This window comes from Hypomesus nipponensis, chromosome 9 (assembly GCF_054491055.1).
Source record: "Hypomesus nipponensis isolate SF chromosome 9, ASM5449105v1, whole genome shotgun sequence".
Taxonomy (NCBI): Eukaryota; Metazoa; Chordata; class Actinopteri; order Osmeriformes; family Osmeridae; genus Hypomesus; species Hypomesus nipponensis.
The window spans coordinates 11,398,292-11,422,214 of NC_140369.1; the positions used below are offsets into that span (position 1 = coordinate 11,398,292).

Genomic DNA, 23,923 nt, shown 5'->3' on the forward strand with positions numbered 1-23,923 from the left:
AATTCCTGAAACAGGAAGAAAATTGTACTAATAGTACATTTCAAGCATTTCATAAACAAAAACTGCTGAAGACATGACAAAATATAAAAAACAGTGATAGTCTAGGAGTCTGTGATAGACATGATTGCCATTGAAAGATAGTTCATCACTGAAGGCACTTTTGTGACCATGCAAGCCATGATACTGCAGTCCATGTATGGCTTTTATTATCAACAACTTATGGTTTCTTAGAAAATAACTAGAAATAAATCCACAGAGTAAACCTTCAGAACTTATTCTAAAGGTAAAACAAATGTACCACTCATTGTAACAGTCACATGTGCCGCTTGGATCACAGCTCTACTTTGTTTTTCTGTGAGTCGGACTTTGGTTTGATATCAGTTTTAGGGGCCTTGGGGTCGTCTTTGACAGAGGCTTTCTCTGTCTTCTTTGCTTTTGGCTTCTGCTCCTTCTTGTCCACCTGCTTGGGTTTCGTTTTGACAGCCTGTGTGCTGTTTGTTTTTACTGCAGGTTTAGCTGCCTTTGTCTTGTCAGACAATTTGGGCTTTGCTTCTTTTACTACTTTGGCTGTTGTTTTAGCTGTAGCTTTAGGCTTTGATGCAGAGGATGGTTTGGCTTTCGTTTTGCTTGTAACCCTCACTTTGGCTTTTTCTTCCTCTTTAACTGTTTTCTCCTCTGGCTTGTCCACTGGTTTATCAACTGGTTTTTCAGTATTTGAGTCTTTAGTTTCCTGAGGCTTCTGCTCTTCTGGTTTCCCCCCCTGTTCTTGCTCTGGCTGGTCGTGGACTATGGGTGTGGCCTGGTCAGGAGGTGTGGCCTGTGGCTCTGAGCTCTCTGATTGGGCTGCTAATTTGGTCTCCTCCACCTTGTCTGGAGTCCCTGTTCCCATAAACTCTGCATCTACAGGACTGGAAAACATCTTCAGCAGTTCCTGAGCTTGGATTCTCTCCTGTAGATGAAAAAGGGATTAAGCATTTAGTACTTATGAACACATACGGCACAAATATTTACAGATAAACCAGTAAATGTATCAGGCCAGAATCACAGTGTTGTTCACAGTGTCTGTACCTTTTCCTGGTGGATGGGGTCCAGAGTGAACCAGAGGGCCACAGCACACCGCTGGCCCTTGGTGACTGCTCTGACACCATGGGGATTCTCCTTTCCTGCCTCGAAGCCAATCACACGGCCACACTGGGGACGCACCTCCGCCTGTGGCCACAGACAACCACAGACAACATTGGAAATGGATTCATTGATTTTCAGCTCAAATTCACAATAAGAAGTCATCTAAGCTGCTTCACAACAACCTCTCCACAAACCGCTCGACTTACAGTGACAGTTTTGGCATCCAGCTGAGTGAAGATGAAGTCTCCTCCTTCAAAGTCATCATTCAGGTAGAGAATGGCACTACAGGGGAAATAGGAGAGTGTTCATGTGAAATTGAGTGTGTGTGTGTGTGTGTATATGTGTGTGTATGCATCGGTATACATACTGTAGGTACCTGTAGTCTCTGTGTGTGTAGGCAGGGGGCTCTTTGATGCATTCGTTGAGCTCTGAGATCAGTAGGCAGTTGTCTACATGGACTGGATGACTCAGTTCTTCCCGGTCTTCCTGCTTCTCTGCATGACCAAATAACACACAAACATCTGGCTGTTACCAAACCTAGCATAGTAGGCACATAAAACAACTGGGTGTGCTCTAAATGTGATAACCCACAGTTCTATAAGGGTTCTTTGCTTTTCTGTGTTTTCTGAACCCCTTAGGGCCACCGTAGCTCCCTGGCTTACCGTCAATAGCGGAGCGGCACACCAGGTGGGAGTAGGAGAAGTAGAGAGCGCTGTCCAGGCGGAAATAGGATTCCAGGATCTGACGCACCTTCTCACTCAGGTCAAAAAACAGGCGGGCACTCTTCAGGGGCACCTTGCCCTCCTGCCCTAGCTGAATGACATGATGACAACCAGGCAGACAGCAGTCATGAAGTGGTAGGAATGTACAGATTGCCTTCTGATGGCCGACTGAGAGTGGTGGTAGACTAGTGGGGTCCATGGGGTCAGGGTTAAGACTATGGTGAAGGTATTCATGCTGGTTAGGGGGTCAGTGTTCAGTGTTTTCTCACCTTCAGAGCCTTGAGGACAGTGACCCCCTGGAACATCTCACTGGGAGTGTGGGGGGATGGGCGACCCCTGTACCCGTCACCTTTCAGCGCTGCTGCCTGGAACACACACACACACACAATCAACACACCCGTCAGACACACAAAGCCTGCAGCCTGTCGTGGTATCTCACGTTAGATAGGCGATGGAGCTCTCTGCACTCATCCTCTGTGATGACTCCATCCAGCAGCACGCGCTGAGACCCGTTCAGCTGCTTGGAGACCATGGTCACTTTGATGTCATCGTACAGCAGCGGGCCACCTGAGGACGGTCGGGAGAGAACGTGATTGAGAGTCCCTCGCCATCGAGCAGCTAGGACACGTCTTCTCGAAATGGTACGCACCTTCCTGTATAATCTTGGCCAGGTCTGTTGAGTCCTTGTTCTTCTCATCCACGAGAGTCTCAATCTCCTTCATCAGATTTCCAATCTCCTCTGTGATCCTCGCTGCTGTCTCCTTGTCTGCCCTGGGAGAGATGGAGAGTTTCAACCCACAGCACACTAGATCTATGTATGGAATCTGGAGCACAATAGGATATAGTACAAATACAATGTGTGTATACATGAATCAACAGCGGCCATCAAGGACACAGGCTTTGATTGATCATCTTACTTCTGCTTCTCTCTCAGTTTCAAGGGCATGACCTCAGCAGGGGTCCATGCATCCTAAAAGAGTTTTGAGAGTAAAACTGAGTAAGAGTCAAATCTGAAATAATACCTTCATGAAGGAATATGCAGGACAGGTTTACCCACCGGATCAACAAAAGTGATTCCAAACACTTCATAGCCAAAGTACAGCAGCTCTTTCTCCAGAAGGGACTGTTGGATGTGCTGTTTCACCACCTAATGACAGACAGACAGACAGACAGACAGACAGACAGACAGATACATGTTCACAGACACACACAAACAGGTGGTTAGGGTAAAAGCACGGGGCTCATGCCCTGTCTATAACAGTTGTCGAGTGTGTTTGTGTGTGTGTGTGTGTGTGTGGGCCGTACCTGTTTGGCAGAGAGGGTGGCTGCCTTGTCCTCCCCCAGCATGGCAGAGTAGTATGCCAGGTTCTGGTTCATCACCTCATCATCAGGGTGGAACAGCAGGAAAGTCTTAGCACACTCTATAGCCTCTGCATACTTCTCACCTGAGTGAAGGTGGCACGAGCAATTGTTTGCACTTACAATGATATTCCTTTTAGCGGCAGGTTGTTGATGATGAAAGTGTTTCTCACTGTTTGAGACTTACTGTTGTAGTAGGAGAACTGGAGGTAGTTGAAGTGGGAGGGGAGGAAATCCTCAAAGGGTTTATCTCTGCCGGCCGTGGTGGCCAGCTCTACAGAGCAGCGCTGTTGACAGTTCAGCACCTGCATGTAGTGCTCTAAAATACACACAACCATACAGTCTATGGGTCAGTTCACTGGGAAATAAGACACATCAGGAACATCCAGCTGACGAGACGTGCACACAACTTTCTACCAGCAGGTGGCTGTAATGTGTTCATGAGATCCTAGAGCTGGCTCTGTTCTTCTCATCACCAAGAAATCCTGTAACGGTGTTGTGCTCCTCCCCTTCATCTGTACTGGTGAGATTCACTAGACCTTTCTGTCGTTTTGATCCCTACTGTCCCTAATCCTAATTCTACCTCCTGTCGTACCTGTCATGGACTGGAACAGGTCGGAGCTGTACTCCATGTAGTTATAACCATCGTAGTCGTAGGCACCCTCGCACAGCACTCGACACTCCTTGTCGGCGATGAAGTACTCCTCTACGGCCGCCTCAAAGTGGTCGATGGCCGGAGCAAACGTGTCGGCGCTGTAGACCCGCTTCCCTTCAAGGAACTCTGCCTAGGAGGTCAGGAGCGTCATACACTGTTATTGAACTACAAAGTAAAGACTGGTGGGACCAGAAGTCCCATTACGTTTCGGGGCTCCGGGGTGAGTCTGTGCTGATTGGTCTATATCTCACCATGTGAGGCCTGGCCTCAAGGTCTTTGAAGTCCTCCTCCTGTACCCCTGCCATCATCCTATAGTAGTCCAGGTTCTGTCTCATCTCCATGTGGTCCGGGTTGGCCAAGAAAAACGTGTTTGCTGCTGCCACTGCCTTATCCAGTTTATTGATCTACACAGACCACAGTAAGGTTTCATTATGAAGCTATTAAGATGTGAACCCTTAAAAGGGTGCACATAAAAATACCCCCACAATAGTGTCTGCAATACATACCCATCTGTACTGGAACCTAAGAGTCATTTGTTTTGATTTGTTATCTTGCGGGGACCTATGTTAAAATGTACCAACTTTCAGCCAACTTTATCCCACTTTAAGGCAAGGGTAGCCAACAATGCACAGGGTGTTGAGCATATGAATCAGTTGTAAGGCTGTTAGGCTTTATTAACACTATGCCAAAGCAAAGGTTGTTCACAGTTTGAAATTATGTGATGCTCTCAATCTAAACTTGTCTATATTGACAATAGTAAATATATTGTTAGCCTATGTAATTTCTAGTTTTCAACTTGGCCAAAAAGGTGCTATGGCTTTAAATGACTCTCCAAATTTGCGACTGCTATTGCAAGACTCCACCTAAAGACGTGGCACGGGCTGCCTTGTCTTGGGGGTTGGGGAAGTAGACTAAGCTGCTGAATGTAGCCTGCAGGGAGAAGTTTGAATGAAATGATAGCCTGCAAAATGTAAGATAAGACATATGCAAGGAAGCCGAAAGTAGACCTATTTATGGCCTCATTCAAAAGCATTCTTTATAGCATAGATTTAACGTTCATAAACATGATGTTGTGGTCAGAGTTAATTGCAAATAGTAGCCTACTCATTTCCTAAGACATGGAATTAAATCATTACTTGTCTCTGCATCCATTTTATTCAAAACAATGGATGACAGTGGATGTTAGATTTACCTTGAAATATGCGACTTGAAGGTAATTGTAAGGGGTCCTCTTTCTAAATTCAAGTTCCACATCTTCGCTGACTTTGTGGACAGTAGATGGCCCAATCTTTTCACTTTCGCAGGAATGAACACAGTCAGCCCTTTTCAAAATTTTCTGGAAGAATCCAAGGTCTTCCACAGAGCCAGCACCAGGTATTGGAACCCCAAAGCCGGGCAGGGGTTCGCCAAATGCACTCTGGTTGGCACAGGTTATCCGACAATGTGCCCTCACCCTTCGTATAGCAGCCTTGTTCCGAAGCGCCCTCTCCATATTAAGGATAACCGACATCCAGTCCCCTTTATAATATGCTTCCACGGCTGTATCAAATAGAATATCATATGGCTCCAGGATAATATTACTACTCAGTTGCATGTCAGACATGCAAAGTGGGATGAGGAAAGCACTTAAAAATACTAAACGGAACTCCATTCTAGAAAATCGGCCCCCTACATGAGATGGTGGTCTGGAATTGAGCAGTCAGTTGAAAGTGGGGCTGAAAGTTTGGCCGGGGGTTGCAAAGTTTTCTGGAGGTGGAGTTTGAGTGTAAGAGGCTGTATTGGGCAGTTGCTTTATGCATGCTCAGAGAAGGCTAGACTAGACGAAGCCTAAACCAGCCAGGTAAACAATATTAACAAATTAAATTAAAATACATAGAATGACAGGATAAAGACTACAGCAATTAACTGTTCCTTGTCTAGGCTTTGCATGCAACGTATTAGTCTAAATCACCATAGCACATGGGATAATAATTTTTGGTCACATTGATGAAACGTTTGAATGTTACGTAAACTCATAATTTCATAGTGAACTGGAATTACATAAATCCCTTCCCAATTTGTAGGCTAAATATATGACGACAATTATGCGACTGGCTGTTGCACAACTCGTCTGTCGTTTGACGTGGCCAATGAGAAAGCCATAGAATAAATGCTTTATTGGCACGAATTATATAGAAATATATATCTGATTTGGTTCATATGTATGCTAATGTATTATTTTATATATTCATTTTTATTTGTAGAATCAATATTTATCAAATCAGACTGTTATTTGTAGCCTACTAATTTCACACAGGCAAAACTATGACGTACAATAACAGACTGGAATAGACGTAAGACCCTGAACCTCCCCTTTTAAGACTGGCTGAACTCGAACTTAGATAAGCAGTGGTTACAAAATGTGTTAGGACACATGTGAAATTGTAACGTTCATCATTGTAGAATCCTAACAACAAAGCAAAATGGATAAAACAATAACCCTACCTAACCAACCCGACAAAACAACCAAAGGTAAGCCTACTTGAAATCTCTTTATTGCCTAAACTATGCCAGGAGACCCCAAATGTATTTATCAAAGGTTGATTAATATTTCTTCAGTCACACGATACATTTTTAGTAGCCGCTCTGCGAAACAATAATGGATAGGACATGTGGTGACAAGCTAGTTTAAGCGGTTCACACTGATTAGGCTAGAACCTAACGTATTCAGCGCAGTTCTATTTCGAGTGAACCCAGATATCATGTAACAAAGTGTCTCTGTGTGTTTTCAGTGACGTTAGTGGAAAACACTGCAAACCCAAATGGTCTGTCTTTGGTCAGCTCTTACCAGACCCACAGGGTGGGGGACCCCATGGATCTGGTTGCCCTGGCAACACAAGTACAGAAGGTAAGCCCATAAATTAGTATTAAAAAGTTACACTCTCAGCTATAAACATGGTAATAACATGCTCTTAATTTTTTGTTGTTGTAGGGAGACGATTTTGTCAAAGCTAATGCTTGCAACAGATTAACTGTCATTGCGGATCAGATTAGATACCTGCAGGAACAGGCGAGAAAGGTAAGCCTGAGAAATCTAAAACGTTTCCTTTAAGGTAAATATGAATGAACAGAATATGATTTAACATAACAGATTTATGAGGCAGGGGGTGTATTGATTGTGCTAGGTCCTGGCTGAACTGTCTCTCTTTGTAGGTTTTAGAAGACGCTAAAAAGGATGCTGAGCTCCATCACGCTGCATGTAATGTTGTAAAAAAGCCAGGGAACATGTATTACCTTTACGAACGCCCGTCAGGACAGAAATACTTCTCCATCCTTTCCCCACAGGTAAGCAGTATAAACCATAAAGACAAAATAAACTAGACATTTAGGAATGAAAGGACCTTTTTAATGCATTTATTAAGTGTCATTTGTAAAGTGCTTTAGTACATAAGCTCTCTGTAGTGAGGAGATAGACACTACAACTTGGCAGACACATGCACTGCACCATATGTTTTGAGTTAAAAGAATTGGATGTCCAAAGTCTGCATGTGACCCTGAGTTTAGATAGCTTATGTCCACCTGGTGAAAACAGAGCCAGTTCTCGTCAGAGCTGACTGGTAGCTAGAACAACCATGAGAACATGGATGTTTTCAAAGATTTGAGTGATCAATATTTAACCAGCTATCAACTCATCTTTAGGAATGGGGCTCCAGTTGCCCTCACAAGTTTATCGCTGCGTACAAGCTCCAGTACGACATGTCCTGGACCCCACTGGAGGAGGTGCAGAAGAGGGACGCAGAGATGGGCATTATGGACAAACTCCTCAGCCAGCAGACAGCCTTACCACCCTGCTCAGAGCCTAACTTTGAGGGCCTGACTAAATGAAGGATGACATAAGGAGCTGGATCAGAATGGAACTGGAGCAGCTGTTTGTGGCCACCCAGGGTGGCTGTTAAGGTCTTAATTAAAATGAAGGTTTAGATTACTGGGCCACCTCAGAATCATTGCCTTTGTTTGGACTATACCCCACTGGCACCAACATGATTTAATGACATGTTTCAATGATGTGGTTTTCTGACTTTACTGAAAACTTTCTTAAGCCCTTATGGCCTTTTATCTCAAGCTATGTTTGTAGTTATTTCATATTTGTTTTGTTTTAATTGAACAAGGAATCTTCAAGGTGGTAACCAAGATTGGTATTATTCTGACAGTTTGAAAGGAGAATAAAGTATCTTAAAGTTACAAGCTTGCTTTAACTGTATATTAACCAGCCTTGCATTGGGAAGTAAGCACACTTTCCATAGGCATATAGGACACATTGGCCTTTAGTCATCATGAAGGTATTCTATTTCTCCAGAGCACTCAACGCTTCCCTGCTTTAGTGTACTCTGAGTAAGGAATGAGGAACTTGTAGGCCAGAGAACTAAGAAGTGCTTGTGCAGAGAAAAGAAAAGTCCATTATTAGTTGTCAGCTTATTGATGCCCAATATGCTGACATTAAAGGAACAGCTAGGAGAAAAATTGTCAAACATTTCTGACTTTATTTGGAAGACAAATGACAATCTATATTTGAACAAACATGGACAAATCCTAATTTAAACAGGCACATACACTTCAGATGTTGATTTGAAGCTCTAGATTCCAAATTATTATATCCATGTGGAAACGTTTGATCAACTAACATTCCATACTACATTTGATGAGTGAAGATTGTAACTTCAGAAACACGATTCAATAAAGTGTCAATATTTCCTACCATAAATGTACAAATTTGTTCCAATAGTGCAATACAGCATTTTGGAATGCAACATGAGATTTCCCTAAATCGATAAGATGCATAACATGAACAATACATGATTTAAACAAGTTTTAGCATTACAGGAGTTAAGCAGGAGTTAAATACATTAACAGACCATTACCATTTGGACCAGAAAGGCACTGTGAAAACACAAAAACGGTTAAAAGTGAGTTATTTCCATTTAAAATACTAACTAAACCTTACAGATCTGCTTGCCCCTTAAGCTGCAGCCTGCTGCTCTCTGGTAATCATCTGCAGGTAAGAGTTAATGAAAGGCAAAAGTTTCCAGTTGTCTGTGGCTATAATGATCTGCACTGCGTCCTCCTCCATGCTGATTTTCAAAAGAACATGAGACTGGGGCGGAAGGAAGAACAGCACTTTGCACTTCCCTGGGTCTTTCTCAGACAGTTCTGAGATCACAAACGGCTGAAAGTGCTTCTCTATCATCTTAACTAAGGATGAGTCACTCAGTTCACAGCAGAAGAGGCTTGAAGCATTGTCAGCTAAATCCGTCTCTGAATCTCTCGAGCTAATTTCCTTCCACATGACCTCGAAGAGCCTATACCTGTGTTCTTCTCCCCACAGCAGGGGAGCAGACAGGGGCAGAAATAATTGGGGGAAGGCAACCTGAAGGTCTGCAAGGGCAGTGTGCCAGGAGAGCCCATCCTGGGTGGTGAAGACAGCACTGGCTTTCAAAGTGGTGGGGTACGGCCTCCTGGGCCTCAGTCTCAGCCTCACCAGCGGAGGCTTCCGCTCTCTGAACAGGCACGGAACACTGATGTCACTCACATCCTCGTAGTGCGGGTCCGTGAGGTCGAAGTGCAGGTGGATGCTGAAGAGCTGATCAAATCTGGGCTCGTGAACTCCAGTGTAGGTCAGCTGGTAGTCTAGGATGATCTCAGAGGCAAAGGCACCGCTCTGGAACTGGGCTCTGTACTCCTGCATCTCCCCTCGAACTCGATCTTGGGTCAGGTCACGCTGCGCTTCTTGGTTGGGAGTGGGCTTTGTTTCTCTCTCTGGTTTCAGGGTGTTGTCCATCTTGACCAGCCTCAGCAGGGGTTGTTGTGTTCGGTGCACGGTCAGACCGCTAGTCAGCTCCTCACTCTCAGACATGATTGCGGAAAGTGAGCGTACCTTGGCCTGGAGGCCACCCTGAGCCCGCCCCTGCCCTAACACGGCCCCCAGCTTCTCCCTGGAGAGGGTGGTCAGCAGGGTGTAGTACAGACGTGCGTGGTCCTGGATGTCCGTGTCGCCGTAGTGACAGGTGAGGTGCTGCAGGAGGTCAGCCAATGGGTTGAGGAGGACATCCAAGCTGGGGTGCAAGAGCAGACGGCGACACACACCTAGCAGGCCGTTCCCTAAGCGCCAATCCCCGCCCACGCACAAAGAGGGCGACGTGACGACACTGAGCAGGAAGCTGAGGGTGCTCTTCTGAGGGACGTCCCCTTCCTCAGCCACGCGTCCCAGCACCTTGAGGTGCCAGCGGAGGGTTTGCAGGGTGAGCACAGCCAGCGGGGCCTCGGTGATGGCTCGCTGCAGAGCCCTGAGGAGAGCCACGGCCCAGCCCGACTCCTCCAGCCTCTCCTGGGCACGGTCAGCCAGGTTGATGAGGTGTGGGGCCAGCCGGGTGTGTCCGAGGTAAAGCGTACACAGTCTCTGGGTCAGGTCCTCACAGTGGCGCTCCACGTGAGAGAAGTGGAGGAGGAAGAGGAGGGAGGCTCGGAAGAAGGTCACCACCATCTCCCTGCTGCCGTGGTTCTCCACAATGCGGAGGAGTGATGTCAGGTGGTCGTACAGGTAGGCTAGGCCCCTCCCTCCCTCTCCATCGCCGTCCTCTCCTTCCTCCAAGTAGACCAGGGAGAGCAGGTTGAGTCTGGCCAACATGCTGGAGCTGTCATTGAACACCGTTGGCACCAGGGCTGCAGCGAGTCGAGGGGTCAGTAGCACAGGCAGGCTGTCGTCCCAATCCCCACTGCTGATTGGACGGTTCTCTGGGAAGTGCAGGATGCAGTCCATGTAGAAGAGCTTCTCAGGCGTGCTTACGAGGGGGTGTTGGGATAGACCGACGAGGCGCTTGAGAAGGAAGGCTTCGTCCTCAGAACTGAACAAGCTGTCTGTGAAAGCAGCCTTCATCAGCAGAGTAGCATGGAGCAGGCACACCTGCAAGATGATGGGAGGAGATAAGGATTAGATTACACAGCATAACCATACTCTGATGATTGAATCTGAAAAGTATGTCGCAAGTCTTGACGTTCTGGCATGTTCTGAAGACCCACCTCAGACGTGCCTAAAAGACGGAGCAGCTGAGCTTTGAAGATCACCGGGGAAACAGCCGGCACCATGGAAACAACCTCTACCAGTCCTCTCAGCAGTGTAGCCTGGGCCAGGGGCGTGAGAAGGTAAGACTCCTCTAGAAGCGAGGAGAGCAGAGTCCGTAGCTCCTTACAGTCTGGACCGGTCTGCAGGGAAGGGGCTCTGCCAGTGGGACTAAGAGTGAGAGGGGAAAAAAGGGCTCTGTCCGCGTGGGAGCCTTCCAACACAAGACCCTCATTCCCCCCCAGCACAGCTTTCAGCTCCCCAGCGCCAGCTCCTGCCTGCTGGGTGAGCAGATACACAGCGTTCCTCAGCCCCAGAGCATGGAGCCCAGAATAGGCCTGGTGAAGCCTAGAGTTTTCCTGTTGCCTCAGACCACTCAGGAGTTCCAGATGTTGGGACAGCAAACCTGGGCAGCAGGCCTCCAGCTCCCTGAGACAGTCACAGGCTGTTGCCCGAAGGGGGCGTACCACTGCCCCACTTCTGTGGTCATTGGTGTCTTGGACTGTCTCAAGGAGGAGGTCGAGGAAGTCTTGAGAGGCACGAGAGTGTGTACTCACACACGAAGAGCAGAGGAGCACTGAAGTTAAGGTTAGGAGGAGGTTGCAGCGGAGTGAAAGAGCCTTGGGCGAACAATAGGACAACACTGACATTAGCTCCAGAGCTGTTTCCTCACCCACTGTGACTGAAGGGCATAACAGCATAGGGTGCTCACACAATGGAGACAGCAGGAGGATCTGAGAAGAAGGGGAAATGGTGCTGTTCAAATGTCGTGATATTTAGTAAGCTGCCTGGAAAGCAAAGCAGGTAAACTAAATGAATGTCCTTTTTAAATCTGGATGTTAAATGTTTTACCTTGACATTGTCACTGGCTCTGTCGTCTCTCAGCTCGCGCAACAACTCGGCGAGGAAAGCATCTGGCGTAGTGCAGGACAAAAACTGAGACGGACTGCGTAAGAACGCGACGATTTTCTCTGGCCAGTTGTTCGCCGCCATGGTTAGCAAGCTAAATTGTCAACAGTGAGTGACTGGTGATCTAATCCCGACTTTATCAACAACTCAGAACTTTAAATACATGTCTTTTGTCGTCGAACGGAGCACCTTTAACTGACATTGTAACATGGATCCTATTCAAATAAATATATTTCTTTAAAAATCAAACAACTATTCAGTTTTTACATCCTACTTGTAATACGGTACTATCCCAACATTATGGATCTTCGTCTTCTAAATTGAATGGTACATAGCAACCAACATGTAGGCTATGAGGAGCATTACCGCCACCTATTGTTTAGGAGTGTGTAGGCGGCTCCTTTTTTGTAGGCGGAAATTATAAAGGAACATCCCCAGGCTGCAAATAAATGGCAAATCTGATTTGTTCTGGTGTGCCATTTGTATAGTGTTTTTTTCTTACTCAGTCAGGACTTTAACGATGTCATACTTTATAAATGCAAAGATTGGAAACCGAAGGAATACCTCATGAAAAAATAAAACTCCTAGGCTACTATCTATTCAAGTGTCTTGTATTACTGTCTCACAACTCGTTAATAAAAGACACTATAACACAAGTAGAAGTCATCACGTTACAATTCAATGATATTTCATTCACTTTATTGACCCCAAAGGAAACTCAAGATTGAGTGTTTGTCCAGGAGAACATCAGATGTATACATGAAAATAGATCATACTCCCACAACATCTTTGAAGAGGAGCCTTTGTAAGGCAAATTTGTCAAAAGCACTTATATTCACTCTATGTTTGAAAAATATAAGCAAAATTACATTTAGAATTAATGTTCACTTTTTAACGTTGAGTACAATCAAATGGCACACACTGAAAATGAGCTTGCATGCTGGTGTGGATGAGTGACTGTGGGATTTGACAGACTGGATAGCACCATTGTGAAGGTAATGCCCTAGTTAAAACATCCAGCAACTGTCCCCCGCCCTCCCCCCAATGTGTTAAGAAAACAAAGATGGATTGCTTCCAATAAACATTTTCATTTTGCATAATGCAGATTTTTAACATAGTTATTGAAATATATTTTGTAAAAAGAAATGTACATGATTACCATGTTAATGCAGTTACATACAATATTGTATGTTGACAAGGAGAAAATAAGAAAGTTATGAATTCCTAACAGAAGTGCATGTGTAGCTCACAGACAATGTATCTTCTAAGTCTAACCATTTTGACAGATAAAGACTTGAGGAAAATAAGAGCTAGCTAAGTGTATAATACAGTATGTACATTGTTTCATGACCACAAAGGTTAAAATATAGTTTTTAACATGGAAAGCAGTATGATTCCTTTGAGCTCAAGTATATTCTGTCCAGCAGGTGGCAAGCTTGATCAACAGGAGATGACCAGAGCGTTCAGGGACTGGCTAGTTTGTTCTTGTGGTGCTCCAGAAGACAGAATCTCACACGCAGCCAGCTCATGATACAGAGCGTTGAGAACCTCCAGTATGTGGGCTTTCCCTAAATAATAGGTAACAGACGTGAATATAGAGATAATTACATTACATGCAAGCCTATCCATAAGAAAATCTAATTGAAACCTATTTTTAACTTTACAACTTGGGGGTCTTTTGTAATTCTTCATTATCATGTTTCACACAGCGTCCATATGTAGTTTACTGATTCACTGCAAAGCTGTTTAAAGTGGTGTTTCTTACCATGTTGAGGATCGCTACAGGACTCCAAAGTGCTTAGCAAGATCTTCCCAAGAGACCTCCGGGACACATTCTGAAACCAGAGAACACTTTTTACTGGCTACCACGCTAGCAGCAGGCTATGTAATAACAAGGAAAAAAGCTATAAGTGAGAGGGAAACACTATCAGCTACTCTAACACCTTTTAATTGAGAGAACACCACGTAGTTCAGCAATAGTAATGTTTCACCAAGGCACAAATAGGTAACACCTTTTATATACAACTGCTGATTATAAACAAAGAAGTCTGCTGTTGCATAATAGGCCCCCGGGGTCTGACTGACCAGGTCCCTCAGCTGTTGCAGGAGCTGTAGAACATCCACCAGTTTCTCCTCGACAAGGGACAGTCTCACTCTCTCCGTCTCCAGCATCTGCAGCTCCATCTGGAGCAGCTCTGCTTCCTCGGCCTTCTGCTGCAGCTCCTGCACCAGAGAGTCCTTCATCTGGGACACAGAGACAAAAACAGGCTTGTTGTCAGGTCATAACCACTACCACAGAACAGGTCTCCCCCCACACGCAGACTAAGGCCAGGCTTCCATGTGAATAAGCCCTCTCGCTCATAGGTTTGTTTAGCTGAGCGGCTGAACATTTTGAAAATACAAAAACCCACGACGTCATGGTGCCCGTCTGTACATGTTGCTGTTTGGTGAGCTGTTACTCAGCTGGATCCAGAGGGTTTAATTTACGATATTCCAAAGTGCCATGTAGGGCTACAGGGTATTTTTGTGGTCAGCTCAGTGAGAAACAGCTGCACACGCAGGGTGGCTCTGTGACCACTGCTGCCGGCTGGGCGCTGGGCTGTGCCACTCACTGTGGTTTGACTTTGAAGCCCTGCACTCTCATAACAACTTATACCAGTCCTCTCTAATCCAACTTTACACCATGACCAGAGCCCCGAAATGACTATATATAGGGAGACAAAACATAATCCAGAGAAATATGATTTCTCCAGCCGTATCAGGAAGCGCAGTAGTGATGGTGGTCATCGGTGTTCTGTACCTGGTCCATGTCAAGCTCAGCCTTGCAAGCCTGACTTTCCTTGAGCTCCAGCTGCTTGTTCAGCCTGGTGACTTTCTCCAGGAGCTCCACCACAGCGCTGCGGCTCTCCTCGCTTCTGGAGCCTCCAAAGTGGGACAGCAGCTTCTTCACCGCCTTATCTTCACACCTGGTGAGAACCAGGGCAAACCCTCATTAAAACCTCCCTCTGAAACCCAACAGGCCAAATGAAGCCCATTTCCATCCTGTTATTACACTCGTTAAACGTGTCGGCCCAGTTAGGCCAACTTGTGCCTGTGTGGCTGTGTGCACGCTGCAGGTGTGAGAGGCAGGGTTCAGAGCTGGTGTGCTGTACCTGTCTCCACAGCAGGACAGCCTGGTGAGAATCCTCTTCACCTCGTCCACCTGTCTCTGTTGCTCTCCCGTCCACTTGTCCTCCTCCTCGTCTGACGCAGCCTGGCCCTCCACAGAGCGGAACAGTTGCTCCTCCACTGTCACAACACAACACAAATCATCAGGCTACACATGCCAGCGTCACTAGATAGAACTCTGAGGTTTAATAAGGTGAGATGGTTTAGGCTGTAAGGAATAAAGAGCAGTATGGCGTACTGTTGTCTAGTGTGGTCTCGGCTCGCCCAGTGGGAGACCGCCGGTCATGCTGGGAGTCCAGGCAGAATTCCTGTCCTGGTCTGCCCGTGACCTGCTGCCTTGCCCTGGTGCTGCATGGGATTTGTAGTTTGGACAACTCAGCTCTGGAGAAGAATAAGCATGTTGTTTCTGCAAATGCATTCACAATGCATTCTACTTCTACCCTATCCAAGCACAGTCTGACTTTAAAAAGTGCATGTGTAACATGAGACATAAGACTTACTGCAAACATGAGTGTGTAACATCTACAACCGCCAAGATCATTTTATTGGGGGCTGTGTGATATAGTTCTCTAAATTAAGTAATTGAAGCCAGGCACTGCATCTTTAGAGCACTGAAAGCTTTAAGACATTTTCACAGTAAAGTGGGACAGTGTGAGAATTACCCCTCAAGTTTCAGTTGGCTACAAGTTCTGAGCAGAATAAAATGATGGTGATGGCATGAAGGAGGAGACATGGAAGGAAGAAAGTCAAGTCATAAGTATAAAATCATATTGAAGTTGAAACATCACTTGTAACCTAGATGAAAAACATATTGATTAAAGTCATGCATATCTTTGTAGTCAAAGTTTACATTTTTTAACTGTTGTAAGAATGCAGATCAATCATTTTGTTATCATGTGAATTTTTCTGCTTTCCTCTGCTGTCGGGCCTTTATGTTGTAAGAAATCCGATAGGGGCATTCGTGAATCACTGAATAAGTGTTTCCAGATGACAATGTCTTGCGAGGCGAAAAAAATCTAGAAAAAGGTTTTCAGCTTGGCTCTGTGAAAAAATCTGTCCAGAAGCACTCATGCTTATATCCTGCTGGCACGACGAGGCACACCATTAGACCAATGACATAACACTGCAACAGCATATAGACTAGAGGGAAACAGCTATTCAAGTACAAAACACAGAAAGGAATTATGTGCAGTGTAAGGTCTGGTTTCCACAACCAATCAGAAAGGCTTGATACATTTGAAATGTGGGGCCACAGTCAAGGTAGCTGTCGGAGTAGACTCAAACCCTTGAGGACCCCCAGCTGCCTAGGGAAGAGGATGCTGGGGCACACAAACACAGATCCTAGCTGGTTGTCATGGATACCCTGGGTCGCAGGAATGAGCGAGCCAAGGGCCTTTTCAAACTCTGAGCCTGGTGTGACTAATTGCACTTTAATTGACAGAGTAGCTGTTACAGCGGAGCTGAGGCCAGGCTCCTGTGAACACTGCACGGACATATACATGAAGCCTCTGGCTCTGGCTTTTGACATGGGGGAGAAAAATGGTGCCAGCTTTGTCTGGTTGCAGACACAAAGTGCTTGTACAAACAGTCAGTACCCCCTTTGAGGGAAAAATAATGGATTTTCTGGATGTCAGGCCAAGACCATGGGCTAGGTTAGTTGAGTGGGATTATTATTGTGTTTGTGGGTAATGCTATTTGAAGAGTCATCTTCATCAGGTAGTTCCAGAATTAAATGTATACATTGTAAGCAGTGAGAAAGAGCTCAGAGGTAGAGCTGGAACTGAAGTTGCAGGAAGTGTGTGAAGCTCTCCAGACACCTGGGATCAGCCCAGACAGCCTGGATGGTGGTTTGACTGTGGGATCCAAGAGCCATACTGGAGACAGCCTGGCCCTCTTGCTCTACGACATGGACTGGGGACTAATCCCCCACCAGCGTATGGTGGAAAAGCAGCAGCAGGGGTTTTGGAGTGCAGTAAAGGAGACATGTTTTTACCATTTTACAAGACACAGCCAATGAGTGAGAAATTAAAGAGAAATTCGGAATCCAACTAAAATACAAAAAGCAAACCCTAGATATAAGACCATGAAGTCACTTTTCCATCTGGAGGTACATAGTGTATGCTGGGGCACATAGTGTATGCTGGGGCACATAGTGTATGCTGGGGCACATAGTGTATGCTGGGGGCACATAGTGTATGCTGGAGGTACATAGTGTATGCTGGGGGCACATAGTGTATGCTGGGGGCACATAGTGTATGCTGGGGGCACATAGTGTATGCTGGGGCACATAGTGTATGCTGGGGCACATAGTGTATGCTGGGGGCACATAGTGTATGCTGGGGCACATAGTGTATGCTGGGGCACATAGTGTATGCTGGGGCACATAGTGTATGCTGGGGGCACATAGTGTATGCTGGGGGCACATAGTGTATGCTGGGGCACATAGTGTATGCTGGGGGCACATAGTGTATGCTGGGGCACATAGTGTATGCTGGGGCACATAGTGTATGCTGGGGGCACATAGTGTATGCTGGGGGTACATAGTGTATGCTGGGGCACATAGTGTATGCTGGGGCACATAGTGTATGCTGGGGCACATAGTGTATGCTGGGGGTACATAGTGTATGCTGGGGGTACATACTGTACACTGTTGGCAATAACAGCCATAAATAGGAAGCAACATCGTACAGTCCATGTGGGATAGGTTAGCGGTCCACATCTATGCAACCTCTACTTTGCAAGCTTTTTCTAAACCAGCCTATCAAGCATTGTGTTCTGAAACAGCCCCAAAAGACAGGAAGTATTTTCCCGTTCTTTCGTTGTGGAGGGTGATTGACTTAAATGGAAAAACTGGTGGAAATTGATTCACTATGACATACTTCTGATGTTCTTGATTATTTGAATCTGGAGATTCAAAGCAGAGTTATAAACACAAGTATCAAAGGAAACCTGAGAAAGGCTTCAAAGGTATGGCTTTTGAAATAGAGTACCATTTCTTATTCCAGGGCTCCTGGATTAGTGAAGCAGAGTTGGATAATTAATATAACATTTCCTCAACTGTTTTCCCTGCACTTTTCCCATATTTCTCCAGACGTTTGCCTTTTATAATGAATTAACATGATTGAAAGAGAATCTTTCAAAAATATTGGGCCTTGTCCTAAAATTGATATCTCCACACAGCATTCATCAGGAAATGTTAAAGCAACCATGCTATCTGTAAGATGCAGAGACATGTTTGTCCAGACATCTTACATTTACTATCAAGGAAAGGTATTTAGCTGATGAGTTACAGCCATAGTCAGTTTACCTTAAGCCAATCATTGCTAAGTAGCTGCACATTGCAAAGATAGTGAGGTTGGATTATTTATTATTTAATTATTCTGCATCCAAACATATTTATAAAACACTGGACCACTGCTTACAGGCCAGGGTAAGTTCAGCTGTTTATGGTTAGAGTCAGGACACTAGAGAACTTCCTGTGTTTATCACAGGGAGGGCCGATGTGAACTTCCATCCTTGCTCAGACCTCAAATTCCCATCCCCCACTCAGCAGAAATGTCTCTCTTTCTTCAGGTGGTATCCGTCACTGTGAGTGGCCATGTCTTCTGTCCACAGAGGTTACAAGTGAGGGCAGGCAGCAGTCCTGGGATTGATGTAGAGTGCTCTCTTAGTAGGGGGCCTAATATTATGGCTGAGAAAGACGTGTTTATGTGAGGGGGTTTGTTTGGAAAACCTGTGATACATCTAATCCACTGAAATCCAAAAAGTCTGTTGATACATGGTCAGATTTATCGTATTGGGTGGTTTCTTGAGGAACAAAAAACTTGGTTCTGGGCTGAATTGCACATTCAGTGGAAAATTTGCTTTTCAGTTGTGTGAGTAGCCCCTACATTTCTAGCCAGCAAGTAAGGTGCAAACAAACCTCTAGAGTTACAAGTGTTGATTAATTATGAGTGAAGGAAAACACATAAAAGGAAAAATCCACAAGGGTGGAAGGCAGTAATGTTATATAAGACATCTCTTGTGTATGATGTATTAGTGCTGATGTCTGCACAGTCAGAATAACTCCAAGCCAGAGGAAGGGAGGAGAGGAGGGAACGGTTCCAAACTGAAAGGGAAACCACTTGGCTGTGTGGTTTTTGAAGACTGTTCAAGAACAACACAAAGGCAAGATAATGCCCTTGGTTGCAGACATCCCTTGAGTGAGTCCTGCCCGTATTATTTAAGGAGCAAGAATGCAATGGCAGCACCTGCTCTTCCAAGTGTTGCTTTTCTCACATGAAGGCAGATAAATGACCCACTGGGCCCTCCTTTCTCCTCCTCTCTCAGGCCCCACGTAGAGAGCATGAAAAGCCATGCAGATCATGGCTCCCCAGAGCCCAGCATCTTAGGGCCAAGGGTTAGAGGCACACACATATGTACATGTCGCTTCTACACAGAGTGTGTTTAAATATGCTCAGTACTAAAAGAGTAAAGAGTACCAGAAAATATCAAGGAATCAGGTTGTGGAGCTTCCAAGACACAAATTGAGGCAACACTTTAGACAATAACACAAGACAAAAGACTTGTGCCAGTGTTGTGAGTGATTTGGGATTTCCACTCCGGATCATACTAGAATGTTGAACCACAGACAAAGAGGAGGGAAAGATGGATGACTCTGTTCCTCTCATGTGAGCCTTGAAAAACATGTCCTCCGCTCCATGAACAAACACTTGAGTGTTTGCTTCTTCCTCCAGATGGTGGGTTTTCCTCCGCCTTCTTTTCTTTTTGTTCCTCTGGCTATGCTCCCCATTGTCTCTGGGTCTGGTCCACAGCACTCTATGGGCTGAACTGACTGATTTAGATCCTCACTACCTTTTGGAGTTTAGAAAGACCCAGAGCTAAAAGTTACACTCGGTTGGCTCTCTCATTTTTCATGGTAATACACTGAGCAGTTAATTCCTGTTCCCACCAATTCTCCTGTTGATGGGGCGGCTCCCTCCCTCCCATCTGAATCCCTCCGCTCTCTTTTAGCATATGATCTAAACCTTATGCCATAGGACTCTCACTTCTTGAGTTTCAGACTACAGACCACATTGACTTCAAGTCTGTTCCAATTCAACCAGTCATGGAAAACTTGAGTGCAGATCCAGTAGTGCAACATTTTTCAACAACTAACGTGCATGCAGTATGTCATGGCGAAACTCCCCTCAGCAGTTGACACTGTTTACAGTTATTCCCAAGGAATGTGAAACCTTTGTAATTAACTAATCTCTGACAGCATCCCAAAAGTTAATCCTAGTATTACCATCCAAAGCAGCTAGTGTCACTTTGGTACAATTTGGCAACACATCACTGCACCAATCATGTACCACAAATTGGACATCTGATATGACATACTGCAGCCAATTCAGTATGTGGCCCGTTGAAAAATGAATTACCCTATCACGTTCCAGACAACTGCTGTTTGAAAATTATTTTGTGAGTACACATGAAACTAATACACATTATTTGATGCGGGTGGGAAAGGTGCGAAAATCTGAGGCAGATTGCACAAACCCTGTCCTTGACAGGTAAAGTGTCAGACAACTCAAGTAGATGGAGTAAAATAACAGATGGGAATAATAGAGTGACAAATACATACAGCATTTGTGTGCTCCTGAAAATGTGAAAGCTATCCCGCTGATTTTGTCAGCTTGCTTAAGAGTCAATATCCTGTATCCTGATCTGGGAGACTTTCAAAAAGACAACAACGTGCTCTGAAAGATGCAAACAAAGCAACAAACACTGAGTAGAATATCTGACACATTCTGTCAATAGGGTTTCAATGAGCAATACTTTGGTGAGAGTATTCCTGGAGACTTGTTGCTAGGCTCCATCTGAGGGTGTTGAGTATTCTGCAGATTGATGGGAACATTCAGTCTGCTTAGGTCCTAGCTCAATGGAGAGTTGAGCCTATTGTGGAACTGAATACATTATTTGGCTGAAGAGTATCAATAGACGGGGGTCTTATAAAGACTTATTGGCACAGCCTTAAAAGTTTGCACAGCTTTGTAAGTTTAAGGTTACAAAGTGGTACTGTGTCTGCAAAACATGTTTCAGTGTGCCATTCACTAAAGAAGAAGCCAATTTTTTGCATTTGTGTTTAGTTTCCTAAGTGTCTAAGATCTGTATATGAAGAACGGCTCTTCTCTGAATCTTGTCACATGCTATTTACACAGTCATCTACACAGTATACCAATTCTGCCATTATTAATGTGTTAAACAGACAAGACCAAAACACTAAGGACAGACACAATAAACGTTCATGGCACAAGGCTTTGTGTTTCCAGTGCAATTATGAACAAATAAATTGGGCCTTTCTTCAAAGTTAATAATTCCCAACAGTAGCAGCACACAAACAGGACACAACTTACCACACACATTGTCTGTTAAACCAACCCAAACAAAACAAGGCTGAAAATCGAAATACTAAACCACATCAAGAATAGTTAACTACTTAAATAGCATGGTAGAGTTTTCCAGGCATGGAGCCAATTGTAAATAGGGAGTCATTTTATTCATGGGGAATTCAAAATTCATTATGGTTTACTTTAACCACTAAGAGCTCTATGATGCAATGTGTTACCAAAACTACATCTTCTTTTTCATAAGACATAACAAACATCAGAGGTAGAACCACGTATGGTGTGAGCTACATGTTTTAGTAATGCCAAGGATGTTAGATTTAATATGCCTTTGTTGTGTAGTATCACTGCAGTATTTCTTTCAAGAAAAACAAGTGGCCAAGCTTGCTTTTCTCCTGAAATACCATAGTAACATGTCCTCATCATCATGCATTTTTATCATGCATTTGAATAATGGATTTTTCTCTCATGACCAATTAGGTACTGGGGCAGTTTTACCTGTAGTAGAGGAGCTGAGACTCTATTTGCTGAACATGTCGCTGGAGTACTGGGACATGGCTTGCTTTGGCCTCCAGCTCCTTCACCTTGCCCAGGCCACTGAGCACTGCCTGCCTGGCCTCTTCCACCTTTTTCCTCATGTCCACTTGCTCCTGCTTCAAGGACTTGTTACAGTCCTCCAAGGCAGCCACAGTCTCCCTGGAGCTCCGCAGCTCCTGCACCAGTTTCTGGTTACACAGCATGGCCTCCTCAATCTGGCCATCCTGAGAGCTGCAGATCAACTCTACCTCGTGGAGGTAACTATTGAGGCTCTTCTGGCTGTCATATCTGCTGGTTTTAGTGCAACCATACATGCCTTTTTTCTGAGCAGTTTGTTTCTTGTGGACAATGAAACAGCCAGCTTCTGGTTTGAGTTTAGAGTGACTTTTCCAAAGTCCCACCTGTGACAACATAGAAATATAGTCACTTAGTTACATGAACAAAGTGATAAAATAAGTCATAAAACTGCTGATGCTAAGGAAATCGTTCAGTAGCGTACCTGGCAGACAGCGACGTGAATTCTATATTGGTTCCATTGATTCATTTACGCTTACCTGTAAGGCCAACGACCGGGCATCACTGCTCTGAAGAGCTGCACGCATGTCCTCAACTAATTCTCTGAGACTTGCATTTTCCTCCTCCAGTTTGGTTATCCTGTCTTCAGCTTCTTCAAGTGCCACTATTTCTTCGTAACATTCCCGTGGGCACGACCCCAGTTGTTTGCAACCCGAAGCATGTCTTTCCGAGGTAGGAGAAGACCCTTGGCCCCTTCGTCCACTTACGCCTACAGAGTATAATCTTTCTCTCCTCCGCAAAGGACTCCTGAGACGGATCTGCGTTTCTATATGCTCGCTCTCCTTCCCAACGAGCAATCTTCCATTATCGTATTGGCACCCTGCTTTAGTGCTGAAGTATCCACATAGTTTTGCATGAAATTGTCTAAAAGTAAACTCGTTTGGCAAATTGTCCAATATACCAACACATTCCTCCACATTTGAGTCTTTGTTCAGTCCTAAGATTTTACATAAAATATTAAAGTCCTCGACAGGAATTTTGCCGTCTCCTTGACAGTCCATATGATGGAAAATCTCCTGCAAGTACTGATCCAAACCTGTGGCCAAAACTATTATTTCGTTCTCGACTCCTCGATCCAATCCATAATGGTAAGCCAGAGTACTTACTATCCATTGTGTCCTGCGCGCGGGTCGGCTGTATGGATCGTTGGTATCGGCATTATCCATATTTATTTGTCTATCAACTCTGCATGAAGCCTACGATATTCTTTAAACTGTGTTTGGATGATAAAACTGGGTGTCTACTAGCACTTGATGCATCCCACGCCAAAGCCTGCTTTTTCTGACCATTCACTTTGAGAATGTAGCTATCCAAGTGGTTCTATGAACACGGGGCGTTTCTTTGAAGTAATGCTTAGCACTGCCCCCCAAATTCTTTCTAATTAAAAGGACATTCTTGACCTTTTTTCGTAAAAGTATAAATCGAGTTCAATCTAAATATTTATTGACAATTGAATATTATATTTAGACATTTGTTACAACCTCAACTGAATGATAAAATAATAATAGGCTATGCAAAATATATAGACGGTAGTTTGAACGTAAGGTTATTCCCGTAAGGTTATGCCCTTAAAGTTATGCCCGTAATTGAGGTTATGCCCAAAATAGATAATTAACTGCATTAAAGTCTCTTATTATTGTGTCCGTCAAGACCCAGTCTTGAGCATTCTTTAATCTAAAGGGTTTGAACAAAAGTAGGCAAATTTAAGTTGTAAGTAAAAAAAAAAAGTGTTTGTGACATAACATTCATTGTTGCACTCTATTGGTGTATCATAACTTCTGCAACGTGTTTAATTCCATTGTGATAAACAATAGCAACCATGTGTCAGTTGACTACTTGTTTGTTTTTCTTACTTTTTTCAACGTTATTGAAAGAGCATAAGTATAAATGACAA

At 44.6% G+C, this 23,923-nt stretch overlaps 4 protein-coding genes and 1 long non-coding RNA gene across 6 annotated transcripts; 2 read left to right on the forward strand and 3 right to left on the reverse strand.

Annotated features, from left to right (window-relative positions):
• Window positions 1–87: 87 nt before the first annotated feature.
• Window positions 88–5,942, reverse strand: p3h1 (prolyl 3-hydroxylase 1). Of its 2 annotated transcripts, none has more exons than XM_084705042.1 (15): window positions 5,054–5,942; window positions 4,113–4,265; window positions 3,802–3,991; window positions 3,394–3,525; window positions 3,153–3,292; window positions 2,905–2,994; window positions 2,765–2,817; window positions 2,497–2,618; window positions 2,287–2,414; window positions 2,117–2,212; window positions 1,788–1,938; window positions 1,493–1,619; window positions 1,332–1,407; window positions 1,069–1,209; window positions 88–949 (listed from the first exon to the last, which is right to left on the reverse strand). In XM_084705042.1, the coding sequence occupies exons 1-15, from the start codon at window positions 5,510–5,512 to the stop codon at window positions 332–334; spliced, it is 2,676 nt and encodes an 891-aa protein (XP_084561168.1). In that variant the 5' UTR covers window positions 5,513–5,942; the 3' UTR covers window positions 88–331. The 2 variants fall into 2 exon arrangements, with proteins under 2 accessions (XP_084561168.1, XP_084561169.1); XM_084705043.1 differs by having other exon boundaries at window positions 1,502–1,619; window positions 5,054–5,941.
• Window positions 1,064–2,643, forward strand: LOC146272927 (uncharacterized). The gene is made up of 3 exons (XR_014766580.1): window positions 1,064–1,394; window positions 1,764–2,488; window positions 2,573–2,643. It is a non-coding gene; the product is annotated as an uncharacterized LOC146272927 (long non-coding RNA).
• A 250-nt stretch (window positions 5,943–6,192) lies between the features above and the next one.
• On the forward strand, window positions 6,193–8,085 carry c9h1orf50 (chromosome 9 C1orf50 homolog). The gene is made up of 5 exons (XM_084705044.1): window positions 6,193–6,372; window positions 6,633–6,748; window positions 6,833–6,919; window positions 7,054–7,185; window positions 7,540–8,085. The coding sequence occupies exons 1-5, from the start codon at window positions 6,324–6,326 to the stop codon at window positions 7,723–7,725; spliced, it is 570 nt and encodes a 189-aa protein (XP_084561170.1). The 5' UTR covers window positions 6,193–6,323; the 3' UTR covers window positions 7,726–8,085.
• Window positions 8,086–8,359: 274 nt separating this feature from the next.
• On the reverse strand, window positions 8,360–12,164 carry ap5b1 (adaptor related protein complex 5 subunit beta 1). The gene is made up of 3 exons (XM_084705041.1): window positions 11,807–12,164; window positions 10,915–11,688; window positions 8,360–10,798 (listed from the first exon to the last, which is right to left on the reverse strand). The coding sequence occupies exons 1-3, from the start codon at window positions 11,945–11,947 to the stop codon at window positions 8,858–8,860; spliced, it is 2,856 nt and encodes a 951-aa protein (XP_084561167.1). The 5' UTR covers window positions 11,948–12,164; the 3' UTR covers window positions 8,360–8,857.
• A 381-nt stretch (window positions 12,165–12,545) lies between these two features.
• efcc1 (EF-hand and coiled-coil domain containing 1) lies at window positions 12,546–23,660 on the reverse strand. Its single transcript, XM_084706413.1, has 8 exons — window positions 22,509–23,660; window positions 21,916–22,355; window positions 15,270–15,412; window positions 15,016–15,151; window positions 14,664–14,829; window positions 13,949–14,107; window positions 13,629–13,698; window positions 12,546–13,431 (listed from the first exon to the last, which is right to left on the reverse strand). Exons 1-8 carry the CDS (start codon window positions 23,193–23,195, stop codon window positions 13,304–13,306), a joined length of 1,929 nt encoding a protein of 642 aa, XP_084562539.1. The 5' UTR covers window positions 23,196–23,660; the 3' UTR covers window positions 12,546–13,303.
• Between the last annotated feature and the right edge of the window lie 263 nt (window positions 23,661–23,923).